The sequence below is a fragment of the Equus quagga genome, chromosome 17 (genome assembly GCF_021613505.1).
Source record: "Equus quagga isolate Etosha38 chromosome 17, UCLA_HA_Equagga_1.0, whole genome shotgun sequence".
NCBI lineage: Eukaryota > Metazoa > Chordata > Mammalia > Perissodactyla > Equidae > Equus > Equus quagga.
This window is the reverse complement of record NC_060283.1, coordinates 37,655,600-37,676,491: the sequence shown is the minus strand read 5'-3', so window position 1 is coordinate 37,676,491 and position 20,892 is coordinate 37,655,600. Positions and strand designations below refer to the sequence as shown.

At 52.3% G+C, this 20,892-nt stretch overlaps 1 protein-coding gene across 3 annotated transcripts in view; it reads left to right on the top strand.

Annotated features, from left to right (window-relative positions):
* Nucleotides 1-19,749, top strand: part of SH3BP4 (SH3 domain binding protein 4) — a 96,065-nt gene extending 76,316 nt beyond the window's left edge. For all 3 annotated transcript variants that reach the window (XM_046643599.1, XM_046643598.1, XM_046643600.1), the window contains 3 exons: nucleotides 3,475-5,837; nucleotides 16,495-16,683; nucleotides 17,519-19,749. In XM_046643599.1, coding sequence (XP_046499555.1) covers nucleotides 3,475-5,837; nucleotides 16,495-16,683; nucleotides 17,519-17,743 — 2,777 coding nt within the window. In that variant the 3' untranslated portion in view covers nucleotides 17,744-19,749. The remainder of the gene's footprint in view (nucleotides 1-3,474; nucleotides 5,838-16,494; nucleotides 16,684-17,518) is intronic.
* Nucleotides 19,750-20,892: the final 1,143 nt, after the last annotated feature.

Sequence of the window (20,892 nt, the reverse complement as noted above, 5' to 3'; positions counted from 1 at the left end):
TGGGAATTTATTCCGGCCAAAAGATCTCCTGTGAAATCCTCTGCCCCTGATTAATGTTTTGCCTGCATAAGAACTGAGGCACTGAACTTCCTGACACCTAGGGAGGTTTTTTGTATTAAAATCAAGGTGGCTGTGATTCTGGGCAACCCTCCCCAGAATTCATTAAGATGGAATTCAGTAGAGATTTTCCTGCATTGCATTGAATGGAAGCCCCAGCCTGGGGTCCCCGGGCGCTCCGTGGCCCTGGACTGATGGAGGCCCCTTCTAGAAGGGAGTTCACACCACTGTCCACTTCCAGGGAGAGCCAGTGGGAAGGAGAGTCATTTCGCACTGGACGGGACTGATCCTGAGTGAGGTCGGTTACCGCTTCCCTTCTAAGGAAAGTCCTTGGACTTTCAAGTAAAACCGTTTCTATTCTTCAGTCTGGGAAAGACTAAAGTGATGATTTGCATTGATACGATTTCTTAGGTTAGGTACAAAGCCTACTTCATAGCTTTGGTTTTTAATTTTAAAAAATAATACTGGAAGGGAATTATTCTGGGGTGACATAATAACTTTTGATGGATTCTAATGAGATTTTAATAGCTGGCAAGCTTTATTTAATTTTGGTTTGATTTTAATTTTCACCTGACGTTTTCATTAGATGTGTCAAGGAAACAAATGTGGTTATGTTGCTAGAGAGTGTGGCTGGACGACAAAGTGGGAGAGAAGGTCTCATATTATCCCCTGACCCCAACCTGGCCCCTGTCCCCCTCGAAGGCGGTATCCGTGGGGGATTTGGGTACCACGGATGCTCCAGTCCCTTAGATAAAAAGGCTTAGTATTTGCATATAACCTACGCGCATCCTCTCATCTAATTTAAATCATCTCTAGATTACTTACAATACCTAACACAACGTAAGTAGTCATTATACTGTATTTAGGGAATAATGACAAGATAAAAATGTACAGAGACAACCATCATAGGCCTTTTGGTCCGAGTTTGGCTGAATCCACAGATACAGAGCCAGTGAATACAGAGGGCCAACTGTACTTGGCTATTTTTGTTCACTCCCCTCCCTTCAGTGTCAAGTGATTTCTCTTTGCTGTGATTTTATAGGAGGGCACAGCCAGGGGGCCTTCTCACTTTGCCTTTGGCCAACACCTTGTCCCAGTAACACGGCTGTGACCTCTCTGTGGTAAGCGTGCAAGATGAGCATTCATTGTATGAGTATTTGTTGAGCACGTGCTCTGTGCCAGGCCCTCCTCCAGGGGTACCCCTGTGAGCAGAACCGATTCTAATGGAGGTCACACCCTCATGGGGCCATAGAGCCCTCTCCCCCCCAAAAAAAACAAAAGAAATAATGTCAGGTCCATGATATATTGGTTGATGGTAAGTGCTATGGAGAAAAATTAAATGAAGAGGGGAGGGGAGGGGGGATGTCCATTTTAACATCACATTTTGTGAGTTGTTTTCTTGGGCTGAGCATCATTATGCTGAGCACTTTGTCAGCATCATTTTGTTTAATCCTCACCAGGGCCCAGTGAGGAAAGATGGTTTTTCCCCATCATGAAGCGTCTCGGGCTCCCAAGATCACACAGCTTCTCAGGGCCTGGATTAAAAGTCGAGATCTCGTGATCCCGGAGCCAGAATCTCCCCAACACCCCTGATGGAGGGTGGGAGGTAACGGCCTTCGAGGCCCAGGTGGTGCCTTCTACCAAGCACATCTCGGTCACCAGTTCACGTCAATAGAAATTTCCTGCTCTATTTTCTTGCCTTTGCCAAGGAAATGCAATTTAATTTTCATTATTTCCTTTCAGAGGAAAGAGGAACTGGCTGCTGATTTTTTTAGAGGGCTGATTTGATCAAATAGGATACCTTTTGACTTAATATATCAGAGAAGATGTGGGTGTAACCCAACCAAAAATACAGTCCTTTCTTGGCTTGTTTACATAGGCAACTAAAAAAGTTTACTTTTAAATTGTTTGTTACAGGAAGGCAGAATATCGGCAAACTGTAAAACCAGGCACAGTGTGGGGGGTCTAAGGGCTTATTTCCGTCAGGAACAACTTTCTTCGGCCTCTGAACCTACTGTGTCGTGTATGAGAGGGAGAGGACACACAGGTATTTAAATATCCATCATTTTTCAAACCACTTCTTCAGATGACTTATTTTTGCTGTGCCAGTTGCTGTCTGCCTTGGTAACACACATAGTTGAACGCCAAGAACCATAAATTAGCTTGAGTCACTGTTTAAAGTGTTGGGACTTTTCAGACCGCTTCAGCGGTTGTTCAGAAATAATGTGAACTACGCCCAGGCATAAACCTTTGATTTTGAAGGTTTGTGGGAGAGACTAGTTCCGTGTTGTTCTTGTTTTTTTGTTGTTGGTTTTTTTTTTTTTTTGAGGAAGATTAGCCCTGAGCTGACTGCTGCCAATCCTCTTCTTTTTGCTGAGGAAGACTGGCCCTGAGCTAACATCCATGCCCATTTTCCTCTATTTTATGTATAGGACGCCTACCACAGCATGGCTTGCCAAGCGGTGCCATGTCTGCACCCAGGATCAGAACCGGCAAACCCGGGGCCACTTAGAAGTGGAATGTACGAACTTAACTGCTGCACCACCGGGCTGGCCCCTCCATGTTGTTGTTTTGAATGACTGTTTAAAAGAGGTCAAGGGCCAGCCCCAGTGGCCGAGTGGTTAAGTTCAGCATGCTCCACTTGGGTGGCCTGGGTTCAGTTCCCAGGTGCAGACCTACACCACTCGTTGTTGGCCATGCTGTGGTGGCAGCTCACACACAAAAAGAGGAAGATTGGCAACAGCTGTTAGCTCAGGGTGAATCTTCCTCAGCAAAAAAAATAAATAAAAGAGGTCAAAAGAGACTGACCTCAAAAATCTTATTTGACGTAAACAGTTTGAAGACTGGGTTCAACTCAGAAATGTAAGAAACAGCCCTGATCATCAAGGGAACCCTCCCCTCCCTTTAGATATTTCATGTTGAAGGCAGAACATGAAATCACCGAGATTATTTTGGGGGCTCTTCATGTCCAGTCCCTGGTTATGGGCAGTGGGATCACTTAAACTCAGAATGTCACTGTGTTTTCTGAGTAAATCACATTCAGCATCTTTTCTATCCAGTAAGTTAGTTAGATAAAGAAAACTTGGGTCAAAATGAGATGATTAGAAACACAGGGGCGTGTTAACCCTTCCATTATGCTGATTCGCATGTGTGTGGGTGATGGAGAGACTGTCTTCATGGCCGTTCTCCCAACTTGGGATTGAGTGTGGTAAAACAACAATGCTCTCGCAGTCAGGTCATCAGCAGGTGAATCACACCCAAATTTCACTCTGGTCGGTTTCTTTTAGTTACCTGGCTGGCCCGTGGTCCACACCTCGGTGGTGTTTCAGTAGATACCCTTCTCCTTGGTCTCGGACGATGCTCTGCTGTCCCCCGTCGGCCTCGCCCTCACCCTCTGTTTCTCTGTGTCTCACGCAGTGCCTTCTCCCAGTGCCTTGCTAGTGGACAATCCCACGCCCTTCGGAAATGCAAAGGAAGTGATCGCAATCAAGGACTACTGCCCAACCAACTTCACCACCCTGAAGTTCTCCAAGGGGGACCATCTCTACGTCTTGGACACGTCGGGCGGGGAGTGGTGGTATGCACACAACACCACAGAAATGGGCTACATTCCCTCCTCCTACGTGCAGCCCTTAAACTACCGGAACTCAACGTTGAGTGACAGCGGGATGATCGACAATCTTCCGGACAGCCCGGACGAGGTAGCCAAGGAGTTAGATTTGCTCGGAGGATGGACGGATGACAAGAAGGGATCGAGCAAAACCTACGGTAGCAATAACCCTTTCTGGAATGGGGTCCAAACAAACCCGTTTTTGAATGGGAACGTGCCAGTGACGCCCAGCTTGGATGAGCTGACTCCCAAAAGTACTGTGGATCTGCTGCTCTTCGATACAGGCACGTCTTCCTTCACTGAGTCCAGCTCGGCCACCACAAACAGCACGGGCAACATCTTTGAGGAGCTGCCGACTGCAAATCCGCTCCACGCGGAGCCAGTGGTGAAGCGAGACAACCCGTTCTTCAGGAGCAAACGGTCCTACAGTCTGTCAGAACTCTCCGTGCTCCAAGCCAAGTCTGATGCTCCCGAGTCCTCGGGGTTTTTCACTGGCTTGAAATCACCAGCCCCTGAGCAATTCCAGAGCCGGGAGGACTTCCGAGCCGCCTGGCTGAGCCACCGGAAGCTGGCCCGGTCTTGCCATGACCTGGACTTGCTGGGCCAAAACCCCGGATGGGGCCAGACCCAAGCGGTGGAGACAAACATCGTGTGCAAGCTGGATAGTTCCGGGGGCGCTGTGCAGCTTCCGGACACCAACATCAGCATCCACGTCCCCAAAGGCCATGTGGCACCCGGGGAAACACAGCAGATCTCCATGAAAGCTCTGCTGGATCCCCCGTTGGAACTCAACAGCGACAGGTGCAGCACTGTCAGCCCTGTGTTGGAGGTGAAGCTGAGCACCCTGGAAGTAAAAACTTGTATCATCTTAGAGATGAAAGTTTCAGCCGAGGTGAAAAACGACATTTTTAGCAAAAGCACAGTGGGCCTCCAGTGCCTGAGGAGTGACTCAAAGGAAGGGTCATATGTCCCCATCCCACTCAGCTACAACTATGGGGACACGGTCCAGGTCCAGCTGGACAACCTGGAGCCTTGTATGTACCTGGCCATTGTTGCCCATGGCCCGAACATTCTCTACCCTTCCACGGTATGGGACTTCATCAATAAGAAAGTCACGGTGGGTCTCTATGGTCCCAAACACATTCACCCATCCTTCAAGACAGTGGTGACCATTTTTGGGCATGATTGTGCCCCAAAGACTCTGTTGGTCAGCGAGGTCACCCGCCAGGCCCCTAGCCCCGCCCCAGTGGCACTGCAGCTCTGGGGTAAGCACCAGTTTGTTTTGTCCAGGCCCCAGGATCTCCAAGTCTGCATGTTTTCCAACATGACAAATTACGAGGTCAAAGCCAGTGAGCAGGCCAAGGTGGTAAGAGGGTTCCAGATGAAACTGGGCAAGGTGAGCCGCCTCATCTTCCCCATCGCCTGCCAGAACCCCGGCGACCTCTCTGACTTCACCTTGAGGGTCCAGGTGAAAGACGACCAGGAGGCCATCCTGACCCAGTTTTGCGTCCAGACCCCTCAGCCCCCGCCCAAAAGTGCCATCAAACCGTCTGGGCAGAGACGGTTTCTCAAGAAGAACGAGGTCGGGAAAATCATCCTGTCCCCGTTCGCGGCCACCACCAAGTACCCGACTTTTCAGGACCGCCCCGTGTCCAGCCTCAAGTTCGGCAAGTTGCTCAAGACTGTGGTGCGACAGAGCAAGAACCACTACCTGCTGGAGTACAAGAAGGGCGATGCCATCGCCCTGCTCAGCGAGGAGAAGATCCGGCTGAAGGGGCAGCTGTGGACCAAGGAGTGGTACATCGGCTACCACCAGGGCAAGGTCGGCCTCGTGCACGCCAAGAACGTGCTGGTGGTGGGCAGGGCCAGGCCCAGCTTCCTCCCCGGGCCCGAGCTGAGCACCTCGGTGCTGCTGGAGCAGATTCTGCGGCCCTGCAAGTTCCTGACCTACATCTATGCGTCCGTCAGGACTCTGCTCATGGAGAACATTAGCAGCTGGCGCGCCTTCGCCGACGCCCTGGGCTACGGCAGCCAGCCGCTCACTTTCTTCTGCCGGGCCGAGCTGGACAGTGAGCCCGAGCGGGTGGCGTCCGTCCTGGAAAAGCTGAAGGAGGACTGTAACAACACGGAGAACAAAGACCGCAAGTCCTTCCAGAAGGAGCTCATGATGGTGAGTGCCTGCGGGCTTTGGATTCCAGGGGGCTGGTGCTCCATCCGGTCTTCCAGCCTTTCCCGGGTACACGTGGTGTAGCAAGCCCTAGGACCGGTGTCCAGGCTCATCTCCGCTCCCTGAAAGGCATGAGCGGGGGTTTAAGGGTGCCCTGGAGATTGGTGTTTATGTGGGACCCAGAGGGGCCCCCAGACAGATCAGGAGCGAGCATGGTTCAGGTCTCTTCCCTCTGAATTTAGGAGTCCCTCCGAGGTCTCAGAATGGATCTCTGCATGCCCAGTGAGGGAGGGGGAGCAAGGGGGCCTGGTGCTCCGGCCGCCTCTGTTTAGATCTCTTGGGAGAAGATCCCTGCTTTCATCAGATTCCTAATGGGATGGACGATTCAGAAGTTTTAAGAACCGCTGCCCCAAAGTCCGTCTTACTTTTGTGGTTTCTCTCTCCGTGTCTGCTTGCAGGTTCCGCCATCTCTCTGTACTGTTGTTTTCTCTTCTTCCTTCTTGGGTGTGTTTGCTTGGGGGCGACAACAGCCTTTGTTTGCCAGCACAACTGGGAATTGGAATCCTGAGAAGCTAAAGGGGGGGAGGTTGGTGTCCTGCCACAGATACGCCCCGGCCCACAAACCAACGAGGAAGCATTTCCTGGACCGTTTGAGGGCCTCCAACAGGCCCCTGGGACAACAACACTTTTACCTGTTAGTTATGATGTGGGCTCAGCCAGCCGAGGAGTCAAAAGAAAGATTTCTTGGACTCTCAAGGTCTGGTAGTAGTGCTCTTTTATTTAGAGAATAGCATGGGGACAGCACCCATGGGCAGTGAAGAGCTGCAGGCATGGGGACAGGACCCAGGGGCAGTGAAGAGCTGCAGGCATGGGGACAGGACCCATGGGTAGTGAAGAGCTGCTGCATGGGGACAGGACCCAGGGGCAGTGAAGAGCTGCAGACTTGGGGACAGGACCCATGGGCAGTAAGAGCTGCAGACTTGGGGACAGGACCCATGGGCAGTGAAGAGCTGCAGGCATGGGGACAGGACCCATGGGCAGTGAAGAGCTGCAGGCATGGGGTCAGGACCCAGGGGCAGTAAGAGCTGCAGGCATGGGGACAGGACCCATGGGCAGGGAAGAGCTGCAGGCATGGGGTCAGGACCCAGGGGCGGGAATAGCTGCAGGCATGGGGACAGGACCCAGGGGCAGTGAAGAGCTGCAGAGATGGGGACAGAACCCAGGGGCAGTGAAGAGCTGCAGGCATGGGGACAGGACCCATGGGCAGTGAAGAACTGCAATGGGTTGAGGGTAGGGCTAAATTTATAAGGCGTAGATCTGTAAGTTATTTCTTTACAAGACAAAGGAAAGATCATGTTAAAAAGTCACTAAATTGGTGGCAGTGCAGGTGGGGTCTGGTTATCGGGTGGTCCTCTAACTTTGGATGGGAATCAGGTCAGGATGTCCTGTGCTTCCCGGAGGATGACGAAGCTCGGTATGTAGGGCAGGACGCCTTGGGCTTCTCTCCCTGGGGCAGCCTTGATCCTCATCAGTTAGGTTCTGTAGCCACCCTGGAGTCCTGGTTCCCTTGGGGAAGCTCACTCATGTCCTTCTCTTGGCACCCCGCGTTGAGTCTGTGCTAGACTCCCTCCGTCGACTTGTTGCTGTGATAGCAGCTGGCTCAGTCCCCTTTCCTGTCCTCCTGAGAGGGACACGGCACCAGTGTTTGTTCCTGTGGGAAAACCTTTGTGACGTGCTGTAGGTTTTTCTTCCTTGTTCCACTGACTCCAGACAGCCCTGGTCACCTGCTGACTTTTGAGACGTGTGACCCTCAGCACCCCCGGTCTTTCTGCCACTTCTGCTCCCATCCCTCCACCCAACACCTGCCGTCCCGTGTGCCTCCTCTGGGGACAGAGGAGCCAGGTGTGAATCCATGGGAGTCTGGATGCACGTGTTGACACAGGTGTGCAGCTGAGGTTCATTCATCACACACACGCTTCTCGGCCCCTCCCTGGAGAGACACACAGTCCACTGTTGCAAGAAGCATGCTTTGCAACCCGTAGGGAGCAGAGCATGAAGAAAGACCCCTTGACAATGACTCATAATAATATATGAAGTGCCAGGCGCAGGGAGCAGAGTGAGAGCCTGACATTGCCCAGAGGAGGGAGAGTGGAACTGAAAGGGGCGAGTTGAGGGGTGACCTTGGCCACCAGGAGGTCTTTGGGGCATTGATGATGGCAGCTTCAGCGGGAAGAAGTGGGATCGTCCTGGCCAGAGGGTAAGCAGAGACCTGGGGAGCTAGCGGGGAACCTGCCCTGGGCCCTAGGTGTGGTCCCCCACGGTGATGACTCATGTCCCTCCCTTCAGGACTTGACTTCCTGGCCTGCCTGTAAAATCAATTCCTGGAAGCTTGTGTCCAGCCCGCGGTGGTGGCCCCCTCTGCTCCGTGGAGGGACCCCGAACGGCGGGCACGGGGTGCGCTTCCCCCAAGCTGGGGTTCTCCATCGATTTTGGAATTCGGTGCTTTTTATGGAACATAAGCGATATCGATTGTTCCTCCGTTACAGCTAAAAACATGCTCACCTTGAATGGGCAGAGGTGAAAAATGAAACAGCAGCTCCTTCCCAGCCGTGGAAAAATAATGACCCAGCGGGTGGCTTTGATTTCCATTTCTTCCTCATTCTTTTCAGAAGACTTAAGTAATGGCTCTTTTTATTCAACTTGGCGAGCTTCCTCTGAGAGCACGTTTTTCCCCTGGCTTTCTTGGGTTAGTTGGTGTGACAATGGGGGTCTGTGTCTGGGACCCTCTCCCCACCTCCCCTGCGAGCCCCACGCCCACCCATGACTCCCCGATTCCCAGGAGGAGGAAATGAAACTTGACCTTGGCAGAACATTGCCCTGAGGCAGGGTTTGGTATGCAGTAACAGAGTGAAACTGGTTTTGCAATGTTTTCTCTCTGTCTCTCTGTCTCTCTCCCATTGGTTTAACCGCCCCCTCTCCAGCCCTGTCACAGCCAGACCTCCAGACCAGCCCTTCCCACCCCTCTCATTTTGAAGAGAAGTTTCTGTTTCCTTGGTTTGGAGACAGTGATTCAATGAATGAGAAGGGGTGAAGGTTTAGGACAGTAAATTTACAGGGAGATGGGAATGGACAAGGAATAAAAGCTGAGTCGTTTGTCTCTCCACTGCCATCAGAATGGGGTCTGGCCCCTTTCTCTGCCCCACAGCCCCTGCAAGACCTGTCCCGCCCATCTCACACCCCTGGGGGCCCACATGTGCTCCCTGCACACTAGCTCTTCCGGCCGTATCTCTGTGTCTTGAGCACACCCAGCTTGTCACTGCCTCCAGCCTTTGCACGTGCTGTTCCCTCTGCCTGGAGCTCTCTTCCCCCCAGTTTCTGTTGGCTGGCTTTTCATCTCCTTCAGGTACCAGCTCCAATGTCATCTTGTCAGACCTTTCCTACAGCCCTCGATCAAGCAGCCTCGTGCCTCTGGGTCACTGCACCTCGTCATGCATACTGTTGTCTTCATGGTGCTTTCTCGCATCCGAAATGGTCTCGTTTACTTGTACTCATGTTTCTTGTTATTACCCTAAATGGTGCACGCTCCACAAGAGAAGGACCCTGACACTTAGGAAACACTCAGCTATTTGAGGAACGAATGAGCGATGGATGCAGGCTAACCCTGGCCTGGACGCAGGCCCCCGTGGTCAGACCATGCTTCTGTCCTTTGGCTCCAGTCCCTCTTGCATCATTTGAGTGCATATTTTCAGCATCAGAGCTCGTCCTGGAGGCATCTTATGTAACCATACGGGCTCCCTGGGCCTCTGCCCGCCCTTTCTCACCCACGGTGTGTGACCTCAGTCAGAGAATGTCCCTTCTGTCCCCAGGCCTCCTTGCTCTCCAGTGAAGGAGGACAGCCGTCCAACACCAGTGACACCCCCTGGACCATGTTGAAAGTTGGGGGAGGGGTGGTGCTGGGCTGACCCCAAGGAGTGTAGGGTGGACAGGGCAGGGCCCCTGGGGGTCTCTGATGAGCTGGTGGGTGTTGTGTGTGGGAGAGATGATGGAATGGGCCCCACATATTTGAATGGGGATGACTGGATGGCAAGCACATGGCCGCAGCTTCTAACACAGAGCAAGGAAGAGCCGCCACAGCCAGGAACGGTGTCCGTACTCGATCCTCATTAACCGCTTCTTCGGTTCTGCTGTGTGCTTCGGGGCGAGGCTGGGTGCCCGGCTTTCGAAGAACACGGGCCTTTCACTTGAGGAAGACTCTGCGTGGACAGTCACAGGAGTGCAGGCCGGACTTGCAAGGGGCCCAAGGAGAAGGGCCTCCTGGGTGTGGGTGCCCTAGGGGAAGGCACATGGGGGCTGATGCCAGAGGGATATGCAGGAGCTCGCCCCCTGCAGAGGGGCTGTCAGGTTAAAGGACAGTGTGGGCAAGGGCCGAGGGTGTGGAGGGGCATGGGATGGGGCCAGAACCAGAGGCCCGGAGGCTGGAGGCTGCGTGAGTCCAAGGGCTTGGTGATATGGGATGACAGTACATGGGTGGCGGGATAGCGGCATGGAGCCCCCTGGCCAGATGATGCTTGCACTTTGTTCCATGGGCACTGGGGGTCCATGTTTTACAGGGGGTGAAGGGGAGTCAGGGTGGATCCAGGTGTGTCCCTGCTCCCTGGGGGGTCCATCTGTGACCTGCTCCTTGGGGGTCCAGGTGTGTCTCTGCTCCTTGGGGGGTCCAGGTGTGTCCCTGCTCCTTGGGGGTCCAGGTGTGTCCCTGCTCCTTGGGGGGTCCAGGTGTGTCCCTGCTCCTTGCTGCCTCCCAGTCTCTGACCCACCAGGTGGCAGTCAGTGGAGTGCCCCCCTCTGAGTGTCGTTCCCTCAGAATACGTCCCTCAGGACCCCTGGGAATGGACGACCTAATTTCCATACTCACTCGTGAATTTACTGTTGTTAAGGTGACAAGTGGGCAGTTCGTTTTTTAGCAAAGGTCAGAGGTGAGAGGTCAAATCGAAGGGCTGCCGGGTTAGGAACACCCTACAGGCTTGAGCATAGGTCCCCTGGCCGTTTGCCTCCCACGTGATTTGAAGCTGGGCGCACTCTGCAGCCAGCCCTTCCGTTCCTGGTGGGCAGCATGTTCTTCCCCACTCCTGGGCAGTAGGCGTTGCCTGGCTCGTTGGATAGAGGCTCTCTGTTTGTTTTCTAGCCGTGTGCACATCTGTGTTGCCCTTTCGACCTTCAGGGGTCTTCGGATTGTCCCATCTGCCTTGGCTTCTCCAGGTTTTGTTTTTTCCAGAATGACAGTCATCCTCCTTGATGTTTCTATTTGTAAAGACAGTGTACGCTTTCTGCATTGGTATCTGAGCATCCTGAAGAGCGAAAGCCGGAGGCAGAGGCCCCCAGCCCCACCTCCCAGGGGTAACCTGCCGGCAGTGCAGGGTGTAGACGCTGCAGCTATGGTCCGGTTCCATGGGGTTTTGCCACACGGGCTGTCCCGTGCTTTGTCTACTGGAGGGTGAGTGTCGGGAGCTTTCTGTGCCTGCCGTGGAGGCCTGTGGGTCTGCAGTGTGGGAACGTGCTTCTGTCTCACCATTCCAGATGCTCTCCTTGCTCTTGTGTCTCTGCCTGCTTGTCCACGTTTGCTCCGTGACAGTCTTCTGCAAGCTGTAGGCCCACTGTGGAGATTTGAGAAGCCATCTGTTGGCTACTTGGTATCCAGTGCCCCTTTGGGGAGAGCAAGGCCCGAGAAGGACAGAAGCATTGCAGAGTCCTGCAGGTGTCAACGCTGTTACTGCGGTGACTGGACTCAAGGTCCCCCGTTGGTGTGTGTCCAACCTCCTCGCTGTTGTTAGCTAGCCTTGGGTTTCGATGTCGGGGTTTTCGTTTTGTTTAATGAAGGAGAGAGATCACAGAGTATCTCCTTTGGTTTTAGGCATTTCACTCCTTTAATGCTTCTTCTGATCTACTTTGTGGAAAACAGATTGGTGTGTGTTTGTACCGTGAATGATGACAACACCGAGGGGAGAAAAAGGATTTGGCTCAAGCTGTCGAACTGTGTAGATTTGAGTGTCACCGTCTTGTGAGAGTGTGTGTCTTCGGAGGGTGGCAGACCGAACCCCAAAAAAACCAGTTTTCTAAGAACTGGAATTGTTTTCATTCAACAACATGCTTTCCATGGAAGAGATTATTCCCGATTTTGGGGATTACGTCTGGAACGAGACGCACAGTCTTCGTTCTCATGGTGTGGGGGGAAGCAGAGTCAGCTGGAGTTGGAGAAGGAGCAGTCAGGGGTGTAGGCAGACTTTCCTGAAGGTTGGAGACCAGCTGTCAGAACTGGTCCTGGGACCACCACCAAGGACGAAGCCATTGGCGGCCAGGAGTCATTGGTGATGGCCGTGGCCAGGATAGAGTCACGTAGTCGGGGGAGGGAAACCAGAGTGCTCTGGGCTCTTGGGAGAAGTTTCTCTGAGTAGGGAAAGTTATCGTAGGATGCAAATCAAGGGAGGGTGGTTGTTTTTGGGAGGGGAGGGTGTGAAATAAACACCAAGAGCCTTGAAAGCAGATCAGGGAGAGCTGACAGCTGGAGAGAATGGTGTGGAGGGATTCTCTGCGAATCAGGAGAAAAACCACCTTATTCCCCAAAAGAGGGGGCAGTTAGCTAAACGCTCTGCGTTTAACTAGCTTCCTGGGGGTTCCTGCTAGGTAGCCCCAAAGCAGGACGCTCTGCTGCTAATATGAGAGGCTTGCCTTTCCGATGTTCGAACATCTCAGGAACAGAAGCGTGGGTGGAATGAACATACAGCAAAACCAGAATTATACCTTACTGTATTTAAGAGTATCTCTTAAAACAGGGGCTGGCAGACTCTGGCCTGTGGGCCGCCTGCTTTTGTAAATGAAGTTTTACTGGAACGCAGCCGTGCGCACTGGTGTCTGTCTTGTCTGTGCTGTTTTCACGCCGCACCGGCAAAGTCGGGCAGTTGCCACAGAGACCATATGGCCCACAAAGCCAAAAATATTTCCTGTCTAGCCCTTTATAGAACAAGTTTGGTCGCCCTGACTGAAGTCATAGTCCATTCAAGTTAGTGAAATTCCAGCCAGAGTCAGCCACAATTGTGCCTTATTTCGTTGGGTATTTTCTGTGTACTTGTGTGCATGCAAAAATCAAAAGGGGAGCTAGCTACGGGGAAGACATTCCCAGAGCCAGAACCTCCTGCTGTGAAATTTTCTACTGCTAAGAGTTGGTGGGCACCCAGAATTTACCCTAAAAGATGCATAAAGTGCCCCTTGGCAATGGTGTGGACAGCTTTGTGACAAACGAAACCAGTGATGGCTCAATAAATTGTGTAAGCAGAGCCGAAGTTGTCGATGAAAGACGCCTTCATCCCTCATCCATCTGTGCTCTCCATTCTAGCAGTTCAGGGCCAGAGAAAGTGGTTTGCTTTTCTCAGGACCTTTGGGTCCTGCGCCCAGTGCCCTTGGGGAGAGAGCCATGTTCATCGCTCCTGCCAGGAATGAGCTGGATCAGAAGCAGGTGACTCTGGTGTGTTCTGTGAGAAATCGAGGCCTCCTCCAGAGCTGGGCAGCTGAGACGCAGGCCCCCGTTGGCCTTGTGTGCTGGGAAGCCATGAGCAGACACTGAGTGGACACTGAGTGACTTATTGTCGAGCCCTGTGGTCGTCCAGTACGCTTGTCAGGACAGCTGGCGTGGCTGGAGGAACCCTGTCTGCCTCAGTGTGTCTGGCGCTTCACCCGCACCAAAAGAATTTAAATCCGAAATTCTACCAGTTTTGTACACGCCCCTCCCCATACACGTAAACACATACATGTACACTCTTTATGTCTTCTGAAGCACAAATCTAGTAGACGCTTAATTTTTTTAAAACAATTTCATTCGAATATATCACAATGCACATTGAAACAGATCATTTTCTGAAATACGTAAAGTTGAACTGAGCATAATCCAGACTAGTATTTTGTTTGGTTCACTTCCTGGCGTCATGTGGTGCCCACAGGATTGGAAAGGCCATGGGCCTGGGCGCCGAGAAATCTGGATCTGCGTCCGCCACTGTCGCTTTGAAACAGACACCGCGGGGCCCACACAGTGGCTTTGAGCTGGGGGCTGGCTGCCTGGAGGCAGAGCTGGCTCCGCCACTTGCTAGGTGTGGGAGCCCCTCACTTCACCTTCTCTGGGCTTCATCTGCAAAATGGGGTGAGCTCAGTACCTGCTTCATAGGGCTTCCGAGGCGTGGATGGGCCCCGGGCCCTGCTCACAGGAAGCACCAGGTAATAGTAGCTTATTCAAACAAACAGAACAGGAAAGGACCACGTGGTCCTCAGACTCCCTTCTGGCTAACCACGTTTGTAGCTGGTTGCAACCTCTCGGATCCAGGACAGCGTCCGATCGATCTGTCACCATCACTCATGTTTTAAGTTGCAGAGATTGACCTGCCAGGACATCTGCCTAAGTGCATTCAGAGACTCACCATTCCTTCGTTTTATTAAATAAGTATCAAATGTAGATTAGAATCCTCAGCCTGAAATAGCTGTGCCCTTTAAAATAAGCAACGTGGCAGATTGTAACTGCACGAGCTCTGACTCAGGGCTGCCCGCCATCTTCACAGAGTGTTCGACAGATTCTCACAGAAGCTGCGTGTTTGGCTCAGTTGGGGGTGGTTTGGTTGGTTTGTTTTTAACACTTTGGAATGACACTTGAAGTGACAACATCAGGTACCCGGACAGAGGGCAAAGGGACAGAAAGAACCCAGGCCTGATGACGTTTTCTGCTCCTAGCATCTCTTTGGTCTCATCCTCACCTGTCCCAGGGCCCAAAGGAGTTTCAGACACTGTCCCTAGGGGTCCTCACCTTTCCCGGGAAGCCGAGTCTTTTCCCGTGGTTGGGGTGTAACCGGAGAGTGTGCTGGACGGCAGGGGCTTTGTGGATGAGATTGGGGGGTGACACACGCCTTCTGTGGCCCAGGAGAGTCTGATTTTCACCACACCCGCTCTCCCGCCTCCCTGGGGCTCCCACTGGGTGATATCCTCCTGGCCGGCTCGAAGCCACACGCCCACCATGCTGACCTCATTTGTAATTAGGGTCGTGCCAGACCCACTTGGAACAGTCATGTAACCTGGGGTGGCGAGCGTTGACATCTCACCGTGTGCAGAGCAGTGGGCCCGCTGATTTGATTTCCTTTCTTTAAGCAGGTTAGTGTGACCCCAGCCTGGGGTCGCACAGAATACTTTGGGCTGTTAAGTCCTGTGTTGGAAACCTGTCTGATCCAGCCCGTTTTTCGCGATGGGTAATCGAGTCCCAAGGTGGCCACGTGCTTGTCGGGGCCAAGCAGGGCCTTGGGCACGGCTGTCTGTCCCATTGCTTCCTTCCCAGGGTGACAGGCATTCGTTTCTCTCCTGGGTCCCCCCATAGTTAGTAATCCCTGTCCTAAAGACACACTAGAAAGTTCTTGCAGCATTGACGAGGGAGCAGTCCTTTTGTTTCCGGAAAGTGTTTCTTGATGGCCTGCCCTCAGCGTCAGCCTTGGCCTTCTCTGTTCTCTTTATCCTCTGCTCCACACACAGCCTCAGTTTACCTCCGAAACCTGAGTTCCAGATCTCAGTCTGAGCTCCCAGCCCCAGCCTGAGCACACGCTCACATCTCTTCTGCCCGTTGGAAGTCCCCATCTGGCCAGTGTCAGCAGCACTTCACCCTCAGCTGTCCAGCTCTTCATCCGGTCCTCCTCCGAGGCCCAGGCCCTGCTGTCTGTCAAGGCGAAGGGCCCACTCTGTCTCCAGTTGCCCCACTGGGAGTGGGAACAAGATGAACCATCATCGAGGCTGGCCCGGTGACGCAGTGGTTAAGTGCTCACGTTCCACTTTGGCAGCCCAGGGTTCACTGGTTCGAATCCCGGGTGCAGACATGGCACCGCTTGTCAAGCCATGCTGTGGCAGGCATCCCATCTATAAAGTAGAGGAAGATGGGCGTGGATGTTAGCTCAGGGCCAGTCTTCCTCAGCAAAAAGAGGAGGATTGGCAGCAGATGCTAGCTCAGGGCTAATCTTCCTCAAAAATAAAATAAATAAATAAACCATCATCATCTCCACTCACCCTGTGTGTTAATGCCCTGGGGCTGCCATGACAAAGTAGCACAAACTGGGTGGCCCCAAACAGAAATGTATTCTCCCACAGTTCTGGAGGTGTCTGCAGGGTTGGCTGCTTCCGGAGGTTCTGAGAGGGGAATGTGGTCCAGGCCTCTCCTCCAGCTCCTGGTTGCTCGGCAATCCTTGTGGCTGCATCACCACCATCTCTGCCTCCATCCTTGCTTGGACTCCTTCCTCTCTCTCTATATGTCTGTTTCTTTCCTTATAAGGACACTAGTCATTGGATGAGGGGTCCACCCTCATCCAGTGGGACCTCATTTTAACTAATTGTATCTGCAAAGATGCTACTTCCAAATCCGGTCACATTCTGAGGTCCCAGGTGGAGGGAGGACACTATCAAACCCGGTACAGCCTGCAGACCATTGCTTTTCCTCCATCCTATGGGCCCTGCGGTGCTGGAGCTCAGGGGACGTTTTATAGGCCTTAGCACTCAGAGGGTACAGAGCACATTGCCCCAGCGTTGGGACTCTGCATGAAACCGGAGCCTGCCCTCTGCTCTGCCTCACGGTCTGCTCCTTCCTTCTCAGGCCTTACTGAAATTGGACTGCCAGGGCCTGGTGGTCAGACTCATCCAGGACTTTGTGCTGCTGACCACCGCAGTCGAGGTGGCGCAGCGCTGGAGGGAGCTGGCGGAGAAGCTCGCCAAGGTTTCCAAGCAGCAGATGGACGCGTACGAATCTCCACACCGGGACAGGAACGGGGTCGTGGACAGCGAGGTGAGCGGGGCCGCCTCCCCTCCACCTGGAGGATGCAATCGCAACAAGTACCACTTGGTAGCGTTTGGATGGGGATAAAGCGAGTCACCTTGAGAGCGGGTGCCCAGCACACGGTGGGCTCTCTCCAGGTGGGGCCGGTCTCATCCTTCTTAGATCATTGTGAGTCCTGGCTCTGCTGGTGGCCAGGCCGCTGCACCTGGAAATGGGCAGTTGGAACAGCGTCAGAGGAGCTGCCCTGCCTGCCCTTGCTAATCCTGCTCTTAAATCACCTTCAGTCAGAGTGAATAATGCATGAAGGGAGCCCTTTGTGATGGGTGCTGGGCGGGTGTCTGCCTGTCGCTGTGTTGGGTGAGCACCTGGCATGTCGGGCGACGTTGCCCGGCAGTGGTCAGATTCCTGCTCAGAGAGTCGTTTGTATTTCTCTCTTGTTTGTGGAGGTCACTTTAAGCTTCTGGAAAGACAGTTCAGGCTTAGGAGACCGAGGAAGCAGGAAGTCCCAAGAATAAGGGTGTCCTTTATTAACACGTGCATTTCTGAGTAAATGGCACAGCTAGATAGGGCCGCAGGGACTGTAAGGGGAGAAATCACCTTTCGGTTTGTCCAGACGCCATTTGCTATATAACTGCTCTCGGCACAAAACGTGTTCTTCTCTCTGAAACTGTGCTGGCCCGGGGCACAGAAGGTTCCACCTGTTTCTTTGGGTTTGTTTCACGGGTGAAAGAGTAGCATAAATATGAGCAAAGGACCTGGAGCAGATGATGAGATCAAAACTCTCACTGTCCCCTACTCTTCTTCCCTTCTTCCTCCTTTGGTTTTGGACGACTCCACTCTCCAGGCCATGTGGAAACCCGCGTATGACTTTTTACTAACCTGGAGCCACCAGATCGGGGACAGCTACCGGGATATCATCCAGGAGCTGCACATAGGCCTGGACAAGATGAAGAACCCCATCACCAAGCGCTGGAAGCACCTCACAGGGGCTCTGATCCTGGTGAACTGCCTGGACATTCTAAGAGCGGCTGCCTTCAGTCCTGCGGACCATGACGACTTCGTGATTTGAATGGGTTCCCTCCCCTCCGCTGCGGATCTGGGGCACGCGCCCTTGCCTGGTCTCGTTCCAGTCACATGGAACTGGGGAGGGAGGAGGGTCAGCTGCTTAGACAGACCCCGGGTCCCTCCAGCTGGACCCACGCCCAAGGACCAAGCACACACGATGCTCTACCCGCCTCCTCCATCGCGGAGGGGAGGCCTGAAGGGAATTTCTACTGCAGGTTGTTGCCAGTCAAATAGCTTTCTATTTGTTAAGTATAAATTTAAATTTAAAATCACTTTTTTTAAACTATGGGGGGAGGGGACCTATGAGAAAAGCGGTATCTAATTTTTTAATGGACCATAAAGGTAAAAAAAAAAATCCACTTTAATAGGAGCAGATGCTGTGGAGGTTTTTATGTGATAGAAAGACCTTTTTAAATTATGTTACAGATGTATATATGTATTTAAGGGTCATCGGGGGCATTTCTGATTCCCAGACATACTTTGCATTTCAACACTTAGCAAGGAAACACACTTATTCAAGTGTTGGGCCTTTTTGCTCCAGACTTGGTAAAAAAAAAAGTGGATCCAATAGGAAACTTGGTTTTGCAGGAAATGAGTGTAGTTCACGCCCATTCTTTCTGAGGATGTCTGGGTCCTGCTCTCCCCTCTTATTTTTATTCTCTTCCGTACCTTCGCCCCATATTGCAGGAAATGGTTAGACACGGCAGCTGTCGGCAGAGTTAAATCCAACAGGAGCAGTTAGGTGTCCTTGAGAGGAGAGGGCAGCTGGGCGTTGGCATTCTTTATAGCCCCTGCCTGTGTGTGGCTAGTCATTCAGAAGAGCAGTGCCATTGGAGTCAGGTGGCCCTGCATCTCCAAGAGACCACTGTCGTGTTTCTCCCTCGGGGCAGGGGAGCACTTCCTGCAGAGCTGACGCTATCTCTCTGGGCATGAAGGAATCTTTACCGCAAGGGACACCCCATGCTGATGTGCAAAGGGGCCTGCTGCCATTTGCCAAACTTTCCACTTCCTTCCATCCAAAAAGAAAATTTTTTTTTTTTTGAGGAAGATTAGTCCTGAGCTAACATCCATACCCCTCTTCCTCTGCTGTATATGTGGGATGCCTACCACAGCATGGCTTGCCAAGCAGTGCCATGTCCGTACCTGGGATCCGAACCGGTGAACCCCGGGCCGCTGAAGCGGAACGTGCGCACTTAACCACTGCGCCACCGGGCTGGCCCCTATTCCATCCAAAATTTAACCCCCCTCCCTTCCTGGGATACCCATGTCTCCTTGGAAATAAATAGTATAGGGAAACCTTCTTTTTTTCTTTCTTTCTTCAATATAGAGATTATCTGAGCAGGATGAATGTTTTCTGAAAATGAAAATGTTTCCCACATAACTTGCTGGACTTGACAGAGTTGTATTAATAATCTTTACAGTTGTGGGTCAGCTTGCGGTGTTAAATACTGTGTTGCCTTGTAGTTGTGGCATCCCGGAAGGGAGTGAGGGGCAGAGTGGAAGAAAGATCTGGCAAGTCAACAGTTGATCCCCAGGGATGTGCCGGGACACGCGCTGTGCTTGTACCGAGTGATGTTGGACCATGTGGGATTCCTGAATCTTCTCTAAATCTGCTTTCTTGAAACATGTTAATTACTTAGTCTAATCAATGTCTAATCCCTGATGGGGCTAAAACATTCTTAATGTATCTATTGATTCAGAGACTGGAGACCAACTGGCTAGAAAAAAAACAACAAAAACACTACATATTTTATGCTGCAAGAACCAAGACACACAACTCCCCATCACGACACGAAGTAACCTTAAATTCTGCTTCTCAACCCTCCGTCTTCATTCTTCCCAGAGATCATCTCCTACCTTTTCCCCAAAGAAGAAACAAAACCAGTTGCACCTTAAAACCATGGATATTTTTCCTCAGGGGCTTTACATAGTTTCCTATGCAACGTGTCTTGTAGCACAAGTGAAATTCTACAAAAGTTGCAGTAAATTTTATTTGGATATTTTAAACTATTGAGTGTGTGTGTGTGTTTTTCTATACCCAACCAGGCTTTAAATAAAGCAAAAGTAAAACTAGTGTTAATAGCTGTGCATAGAACAATGGCTCCCTCCCGAAACGGTCACCCCTGGCTGACAGTGTGACACCAGATGATCTGTTTTCTTGCTATTCATTTAATTGCTCTAGGAACAGGGGGCTCAGTCATCACTGACCAGTGGGAACTGGTGTTGCCCAGAGCGCCCAAACGATGCGAGTGGATGGCTTCCCTTTTTCTTGGCCCCGTGAACCTGGAACTGGCAATCCAATCCTCCGACTCACTGTTTAGCACTGAGCTGTTTCTGTGGGTCGGCCATCGTCCATTGGGTGCCAGCTGCAGCAAGCAGGACTCCCACGGGCGCTGCCCTCACTGTGCCCTGGGAATATCCTGTTGTCAAGGCGGAGAACAGGGTGGACAGCAGCCCTGCCTGGAGGTGGTGGGGAAGAGTGGGGCTAAGGAGAGTCTCCTTGAGAAGTGACTTTAGTCCAAGGACCAAAGGCTGAGTAGGGACCAGCTAGCCCCAGTCCAGGCCAGACCTGGGGAACCGAGGGTCTGCAGCATTGATAGGGTGCATGGGACCACAAGAGGCTGACCCCTCCCACAGGGCTGGGGCGTGTCCAGTGAGCAAGGACGTCTGTGTACGTCCTGTACCCTCCATGCGTGTTTTAATTCTAGTCCTGCCAGCTAAGTGCACCCACCCAGTTGAGGCAAGGGTTCAACGTGGTCCCATAACTTACACGGCTAATAGCAGAGGCAGAGATTTTAAGCCAAGGCTGTCGTCACAAAGGGCCACAAACCGGGTGGCTTAAACAAATTTATTCTCACGGTTCTGAAGGCCAGAAGTCTGAAATCAAGGCATCGTCCCCCTGTCTGTCTCCACACCTCCCTCCCCTTAGAAGGACACCAGTCGTGGCTGAGGGCCCACCTGAATTGAGTGTGACCTCATCTTATCTTGATTACATCTGTAAAGACCCTATTTCCAAATGAGGCTGCATTCACAGGTTGGGGGGTGTGTTGAACTGGAACTTCAGCACATTCCTCTGAGGGACCCACAACCCGGCCTCCAGCGACCCAGCCTTTGGATGTGGCTTGCATGGGAGAATGGTGAAGGAACCCAGCT